The sequence below is a fragment of the Acomys minous genome (genome assembly GCF_964271855.1).
Source record: "Acomys minous genome assembly, chromosome: 15".
Taxonomy (NCBI): Eukaryota; Metazoa; Chordata; class Mammalia; order Rodentia; family Muridae; genus Acomys; species Acomys minous.
Window position 1 is genome coordinate 72,652,730 of NC_140497.1, and position 9,080 is coordinate 72,661,809.

Sequence of the window (9,080 nt, forward strand, 5' to 3'; positions counted from 1 at the left end):
TGAGTTCAGCATGCAGTGGAGTCACATGACCAGTTCAGAATCAAGTGTTCCACAGACAGCATATTGAAAAAGCCTGTCTTTATGTATAGAGTCTGTGGAATTACACTCAGCCACCCAGGCCTCCAACGAGCATGTGGAGAGCCCGTGGTCTAAATGACATCCTGGACGGCAGAAGGCAAACTCTTAAGTTCTTCTACTGACAGACTCAAAGATGAAAACTAAAGCTCACTACAGCCTTAGCATCTTTGGAAACATTGCCCACGACATGTGGTTTCATTGTGACACCTTTAATTGCAGATAAATAATACTGTGGGAATACACATAGGCTTTTAAAAATGTATTCTTTTCTATGTTATAGCCGAGTATTGGAAAATGCCTTGTCAAAACTACTTTCAGAGGTGGAAATGTTAATTTTCTGTATTAGGTGTTAAGGCTAATGTGTAAGAAAGACAAATGTACTGGTGAGCTGAAATAACCCTAAAAAGAGAAAGAAAATAGAAGCTAAGTATGGTCTGGCTGGAGGCCATGGCAGCACTGTAGAGCTATTGTGCATGGCTGTTTTAATAGTTTAGGTCAAGTTAAAGTATTATCTGTTGTCAATAACTTTCTAATTGACTTTCCCTTCCTTTGTTATTTTTCCTAAATACTATTTAGAAACCAAATATGAGCATCTGTGTTGCACCTAAAAATCATTTCATACGCCAAGCTCACGCATCGGCACAACTTTGTGAGACATATGCAAAAAATGTGTGGTTCTTACCCTCAAGTGATCTACGTTTTACCTAATATAGCCGAGCACTCCTGTAAGAAATAGGGAAGAGAGGCTATGAGAGCGTCAGCTGTTGACGAGAGCAGATGTTTTTACGGAGCTGATTTGTAGAAGCAGCCTTACATTATTTGTGCCCATTGATCCAGGGATGTTTCTGTCAACCATCCTTATGCAAGTCAAAACTACAGCCATCTAGAAGACAGGCATCAGGGGATGCCTACAGGGTGGTGTTTCTGTATCACTGAATGCTACTGATGGGTTCAAAACATTTTAGGAAGATTTCCCTTAGTAGCATGGGAAAGTATTTACAATCTACTGATGGGCCTGTAAAACGAGATGCAGTGTAGTCTCCGCTTTGTAAAATGGAATCTGTTTAAGGTAGTAAGTAAGCTTAAGTTTTACTCTTTAAATATTCATATTTAAATCTTCTCAGATTTTTAAATTATGTACATAATTTAATTTATGTACATGTGAAATATTTATCAAGATAAGTGCATAGAACCCTTGCCGCACCCCTTTCCTATTGGCACTTCACTGACCTAAACAGGCATCTAGGCTGTGTGGTCTACTGTGGCCCCTTCTCTACCTCTCTCGCTGCCACGGCTCAGGCCACCATCCTCCCCACACCTCCACTTTTAATGATCACTTCTCTGCCTCTATTTTTATGCCCGTCTTCAACGTATTCCTCACAGCCAGACCCTAGTCATCACTGGCGTATTCAGTATCTTCCTATGGCTTCTCAGTTTATTTGGTATTTACCAGGCTGGCCTCGAACTCACAGAGATCTGCCTGCCTCTGCCTCTCTAAGTGCTGGGATTACAGGCGTGCACCGCTGCTCCTAGCTTCTGCTTTATTTTTATGTTTCCTTTATTTCAGCATCCGTCTTCGTACTGACTGTACTCTCTGTCCCTTGAAAATAAGGGTTTCGTTTGATCCAGTGCGCAGTACAATCCTTCCGCAGTGAGAAGCCAGCAAGTGTCTGGGTGATGAATGAAGGTGAAACCTCCTTTTAAGTCAGCTTTGCATCTTTTCTTTCAACCCTTATACTTCATATGTATCCTTCTGACCATCTCCGTGCCCTGTTGCATTGCTGCTCTGTCCTACAGCATCGGTATATGCACGTGGCTTTCACCTTTCATCTCAGACCCTGTTAACTCAGGCGAATCTTGGTAACATTTGAGTCTGTGTTACTACTCTCTCTTTCTCCGCATCTGTCCTGGCTTAGCCAGGTTGAGCTCTCATCTTTCTAGTTTTTAAGCTTCCAATGTTCCAAAGGCAATAGAAGATGCTATTTATTGTTTGTAGAAAATTAGGTGAGGATGTTGCCTTTATTTTATGTAATTTCATGTCAAGAGGAAAATGGCATGTGACAGAAATGGAAAGACAGAAAGAGAGAGCCAAGGACTGTACGCATGACTACTGACCTCAGAACAAGCTCTGAGTGCATTTATTAATGTAGCCCATGAGGAACTCCGTCTCCTCAGCTCTGGGCTTCATAAATGTTTGCATTATTAAAACTGAAATATAATCATAAATTGAATCAGGCAACTGTTAATGAAATATGAGTGGCCATTCTATGACACAGTGTGGCTCAACAGTATATGCCACGCTTATACTTTATTTTTGTATCTGGCATCACACCTAGTGATTCACAGTAATCATCCTGTTGGTCATAGGTCATTCTTAGTAAAGTCTGAATGGCATATGGTACCAGTGACTGGCGCAGGAGAACACATCACATAGGTGTGTAGTTACCTGGTTATGAATGTCCTCTCATTGACGAAGATCCAAGAAGGGTACTGGTGATCCATCATTGTCATCCTTGCCTCCTTTCCAAGATGATCCAAGGATGCCCTAAGACATTAGGAAGTATTAATACTTTGTTGCTGGGGCACATCCTGAAGTTAGCTTCTTATTTAATTAGCATATTTGCTTATGTCTCTAATGTATAGGAGAAGGTTTTAACTCTGTTCGAGGGATTAAAATCTTTCCACTGCAGCAACCTAACTTGAAGTGGCTGGACCCTGGATCAGGACAAGATTCCAGCCACTGAAGTCAAATTCTGGCTAGAGATAGGCTAAGGATGCTACAGTGCCTCCAACTCTCCTGCAGGCTCTGGACCCGAGACCAGATATCAATTATCACCTCTACTGGGAGTAATATAAATGGCGTTAGGGTGTGGTCACCCTATGATACTAATCATATTTTATGCGTACTCTGCTTTGCATCAGCACATACATAATTATCATTGCTTTGAGCCTGAAGAATCACAGGCACTAGATTCAGAATCAAAAGGTGGGCTGGAAAGAAAAGTTTAATTGTCTTAACAAAAATGACCTTGATGGGATTTTGTTTGCTTGTTTGTTTTACTTTCATGGCAGACTGTTTGGGTAGGGCAAGAGGAGTGGAGGACATTATACATCTTTATTCCCTGGGATACCAGAAGGGAAAGAAGAAAGGAGGAGGAAGAGGAAGAGGAGGAGTTAAATAGTTATTCTATTTAACTAAGAGTTAGCCAAAGTATCTTAACCTGGCATCTACATTTTCTTTACTTGTTCTCAAATCTATCTTTACAAACTCGGCACTGAAGCATTTCTTCAACGACCGGCCTTGTGTAATGAAATTTCCTGGCATCAACTCTCCACTCATCTATTCAGCTCGACCACCAAGGCGGTCTTCACTGTGGGTCCAGATGTGTCCCCATCATATGGGAGGGGCCTTTCAAAGTCTCCCCACTACAACTTCATCTGCGCCACTCTGGTTCTGGTTTTCTGCTTCCCATATTGTCATGATTGGTTTATGTCTCATTTGCTGTTCTACTTCCCTTGTTCAAATCAAGGTGTTCCTCTAGTTAAGAGCATCTCTTTGATGGCATGCCATTGTCCAAGGTGTGTCATGGAGGAGTCATGCTAGAGAGGCCAAAAATCTAGCACAGTACTCTCCATGCCAGGCTGCCTTATGACAAAGACACAATTTGACCATAAGCCTAACGAATTGCAGTCACCCATTCACAAGATTTGATGGATCTAGGTGTCTGATTACACAGACTGTGCTCTAGCTCCTAAACCCTGAGTTTTGCTTTCATATTTTTTTTTTCATTTTTAGAGCAAAAAAAAGCACTGCAGATACCCCACACCAAGATCCTCCGGTGAGGATGATGTGACCCAAACACTACCTTCTCCCTCCTGGCTCAACTTAGGGGTTAGTTACCATCTGTTTAATTTACCCTGCCTGGTGCCTCTCCTCCTATACTTAAATCATCTGTACTTTGCCATATTGTCCATTTTGTCTGCTTCAAAGAAGCAGCAGATGAGACTGTTTTTTCCCTTCCCCGTTATCCTTTCTTCTTAGGCTTTTAAGATGAAAAAGTGACAATGACTTCGCTCTGTTTTCACCCAACCTCATAGCTCTCAGTGCCTTAGTCTGCTCTGCTGACTTCAGTACGTGCTCTTTAAATACTAGCTGGTCTGAGATTCTATTCCATCTTCCCTTTCTGAGCTCTGTTCCCAAGCAAATGAATCTGTGCGCTAAGCCACCCAGCTTCTGCTAGAATGTCTTCTAGACTCGTGCTAACCCCTCGTTTCTATTAAGACGTCTACCAGTTTTACAAGTGACAGAACACTGACTTCCTCTCGGCACCAGTATTTCCTGCTCCACAGTCATTTCCTGTATGTCCAATTAGGTACCGAAGCTGTCTCAGTCTGATTCTTCCTCCCTCGCTCCATCATTAGCAGACTTGAATGCACATGTTCATTTTCTCTGACTGTACTATTTATACCCTGAACTCAGGACCTGGAGCTCCATCTTTTTGCCCACTCTGACATGTGAGGACCCAGAAATCACCATCTATAAGACAGATGGCAAATTCTCATCAAATGCTGAGGCTATTTGGAAGCGAAGACTATTAATGGATGTGCCATATGACAGGAAAGTGAAAGTGAGAGTGATGAGCCAAAGGATCATTACAGTAGCTTTCCCATCAGTTCCGACTCTCTGCATTTATAAAAAAACAAAACAAAACTGAAAGATCATTAAGGAGGGCAGTCACTGCTCAAGTAAATCATTAGATTGTGATCTGTGCTAAAGTAAATCACAGCAGACAGGTTCCTAAGACTCTGGAAGATATAATCATGGGTAAGGGGGCTGTTGAATAGAATTTATTGGACAAGAAATTTTAAAAAACTGTGCTCATAAGTAGGGTATGATAATTGAATAAAAATAATATTGAAATGTATGATCCCCAAAATTACCTAAAATGTTCAGAGTGTCCCACTAACTAAAGAGTGAGAGAATGAAGGCTAAAATCTCAGTCATTCTGTTTACTCAGAGGGAGGCATGGATCTGTGGATTCTGTTTCGCCTCTCTGTTTTCCTTGTCCGTTCACCATGACTCAGCAAACCAAACCTGGTGGCGCTCTGATGAAAATCTCCTCAATTATTAAGACTTGATAGGTTTAAGGTCTGACTCAGTTGTCATAAAAGCTCAAGGAGAAAGTGATAGAGTCAGAAGCGGCAGAGAGAAAGAGGATGTAGGAAAACAAGGAAGAAGGGTCAGACTAGAACTTTCTGAGGTCATACTTCCGGTGGCGCTCGGTTCTGTGGTGGAACAGGATGCGCTATGACTTGAGCAGGAGGACAGTTGCTACAAACACAACGCGTTGCCTGGACAGTGAATCATAGTCACTGCCAGGCCCAGGGGCGAGACTGGACTGACACAGACTGTGTAAAATAAGAGCACTGGTTTAATAAGTTTGGTTATTTACTTTTCCACTTTGCCCCACAGGATGGATTTTTCAAGAGATAGAAGGTTTGACAGGGTAATCAAGTCTTCTAGAGCGCTGAAGACAACAGGCAGGTTTAATTAAGGCGAGCCAGGATGAAAGACGCCCAGGGAAGTGGAGTCATTCTTAGCTGGCAGATGGAACTGGAGCCTTCAGAGCCGGTGACAGACAGACCTAGTGTGTGGGCTGCCACGGACCCGAGAAAATAAAGGAGAGCCTTTTGGGGTTCACTTCCTCCAGCTCTGTATTCCTGCTTAGACAAAGGCATGCCTGGATTTGCCAGTTACCAGAAGGATGGGGGGAGGGGAGGAAGGGAATTCAAGTCCCAGAGAGTGCAAATAGACTAGTCATTTAAAATACCTTCCAGTGCCCAACCATGGATGACCTCAATGGTTACTTATTTAAAAGTGGAAATTTTGGTTCACTCCTTTGACTATCCAATCAAGTATTTCTTGAGTGTCTTTTCTGAGCCTGCTACCATGCTGGACATAGAAACGCAGCCTGTATCTGAATGTATAGCCAGTGGGCCAGGCTCCTTTTAAAAAGCGCGAAGTAGAAAACCAAAGCAAAATAGCATCGCCAGCTCCCCAGGACTTCTCTGGCTTCTGACCTTCTAGAATAAATTATCCACAGCATGCTAATCCCTTTCCTTATTTACCTCATTTCCTTAAGTCGACTACTAGATTCTTTTATTTTTTTATTATCTCTTCATTTTATTGTTACTATTTCATTTTTTGTTATTTAGAGTGAATATATGAAGTGTATAAATAAAAAATTCATAACATATTAAGCACACTCAACTCAAGGGAAACATTAAAGTATTAATAACTAAAATTAAGAGCTATAAGGGGATGAGTGATTTTCCTTTTGATTTCACATGTATGTTTTAAAAACATCTGTAGGAAACTAGTCTTACATTACAGATGTGAGCACAAACTGAGAGACAAAAATAATAACAGAAGTATCACTCAGAAAGAGCAGCTGTGCATTTTAATTAGGAGGTAAGATTATATTAAGGACTATAAGCATGGCATTATTAATTTTTTTTCAGAGAAAATTGTTCTATCCTGGAGAAGCAATGAGAATATACAAATGTATACTTTGTTCTAAAATCAAGGTGTTTTCTCAAAGCTTGGAGAATGGAAGAGTAGAGCTGCGAGCAATTATCTCTTAGGGGAAATAAGCCCTGGCTCTAAGCCATTATCTATAACTCCAGCCATTATATAGTATTTGAAAGAAGGAAAAGAGTTCATAGAAATATGGTTTCCATGAAACGCTTGGCTCCATAGTTTTCTCTTCTACAGTGCCTTGTTTGTAGAGATGATTGACAGGTGCCTCAGAATTCAAGGGTGGCCTGATCTTGTTCCCTCCACCTTCTAAGTACTGAGGTTCTAAGGTATGTGTAACCACAGTTGGCTTTAAATTTTGTATTTCAACTCTCAAATTCAAGGGAATATTAAATAGGGTAGACTTTATTAATATTAAATTTTTAATATATTTATTAAATTGGATATATTTAATATATTTAATAATTAAATTAAAAAGGCTAGACTTCCCATGAGCCTGCCACTGCTCTCATTCATCTGAAATGGCAAGTCTCTAAAAGCTACTGCATAGCTCCGTGGCTAGTGCAATGCTCCCTGCTCTTGGGGCGCCTGGGGGGAGAGGAAGGAAGCAGGTTTAGAAGGAGAGGCAAATTGGTGTCCTGATAACCAAGTGGGCACTTGAGGCATCTTGTTCCATTCAGACAGCAAACGCTGCTGTGGTGGGTTCAAGGGTTCTCTGCTTCAAGGGAGGTTCCAAAAGGAAATCCTAAAAGTTGATTTTTTTTTTTTGAGATTCTCATACATGAGTACTGATTGCATTTGTTTCATTTCCACCCACTCTTTTCGCCCTGTAACTCTGCTCATGCTACCCCCTCCCTCAAATTCATGGTCAATCCTCCTTTAATTATTGTTATCCTTGTACATACGCATACACACACCCATCAATATAAATACAACCCCTGAATCCATTTAGTGCCACTTATGTTTGCCAGCTACCCGTTTGATGGAGGATTGCTATCCAGACTGTTGTAGGGAACTATTTTTTTAAAAAAAAAAGCCCAAAGAGTCAAGAAAACAAATGAGCCAACTAAAAACAGGACACACATTCGTCCTGACTTGCTCTTTATTGCTGTGATGAACACCCTGACAGAAAACAGTGTGGACAGGAGAGGGCTTATTTCCGCCTGCTGTTTCTAATCTATCGTGAAGAGAAGTCAGGGCAGGAACTCAAGGCAAGACCCTGTAGACAGGAATTAAAGCAGAGACCAAGGAGAAATGGTGCTTGCCCGCTTGTTCCCTATGGCTTGCTCAGTGTGTGTGTGTGTATGTATATATATACATACAACACACACACACATATATATACATATATAACACACAATATATATATTATATATACACACACTATATATTATATAATATATATATATAGTGTGTGTATGTATACATGCATGTATGTGTGTTGTATGTATCCCACAGTGGGCTGGGTCTTCCCGCAGCAATTATGAATCAAGAAAAATGCCCCCACAGACTTGCCCACGGGCCCATCTGATGGAGGAAGTTCCTCAATTGCTAGTCCCTCTTCCCAGGGATAGGTCTAGGTTTGTGTCAGCTGAGGAAACCTAACTGCACAAGTCCTCAAGAGAGAGCTCTCAGGGGAAGAAGTAAAAATTGGCCGAACTCCATCTTTAAAGGCATTCAACAATTAGCAGTTAGGGAGCTGAGAATTAAAATTACTTTGAGATTTCATTTTACTCCAGTCAGAATGGCCGAAACCAAGAAGACAACTAACAGCAGATGCTGGTGAGGGCGTGGGAGATGGGAGCACGCATTCACTGTTGGTTGGAGTGAACCAATGCAGCTCAGTGCGGAGAACTCTCAAAAAGCTGCAAGTAAAACTACCATGTAACCCACCTATCTGTCACGTGCCCAAAGGACTCCAACCCATCCATCCCATCGAGACTTGCTCAGCCATGTTCACTGCCTTTATTCACAACAGCCAGGGAAAGGAAACAACCTACATGCCCTCCAGTTGATGAATGGATAGCTTGAATATTTTTCTGAAAATCTAAACTTCCACATGAAGCATAAATCTGCGTTCCTAAAGTCCCTAAAGCCTCCAATTACATCATAATAAAGGAATTTACATAAGTAACTGGACAGTTACCGTTAAACATCTAGTTTAATTACAATTTTAAGTTACTCATTTTCAGAAATTAAAAATAAGAGTTGAGCATAAAACATCCAATGCTATGTTACTTGCATTATATATTATGCTATTTTGAAAATAACTAGAAAAGTTCATTGTTTCTTAAACACCTTTGTTATTTTTCTCTCTGGTTGAATAAAGTATTCTATAATTTGTAATAAATGGATATATACCTTAGGAATAGCAGATAAACATATATGAATAGCATATATGTTAACTAGGAAGGCTTATAATTTTTATGAGGTTAAAGAGATTCATCTCAATATTAAAATATTA

The 9,080-nt window shown here is 40.8% G+C and overlaps 1 protein-coding gene across 3 annotated transcripts in view; it reads right to left on the bottom strand.

Annotated features, from left to right (window-relative positions):
* RASSF6 (Ras association domain family member 6) overlaps positions 1 to 9,080 on the bottom strand; it is a 36,882-nt gene that overhangs the window by 26,030 nt on the left and 1,772 nt on the right. For all 3 annotated transcript variants that reach the window (XM_084760066.1, XM_084760068.1, XM_084760067.1), the window contains exon 2: positions 2,525 to 2,623. In XM_084760066.1, coding sequence (XP_084616192.1) covers positions 2,525 to 2,623 — 99 coding nt within the window. The remainder of the gene's footprint in view (positions 1 to 2,524; positions 2,624 to 9,080) is intronic.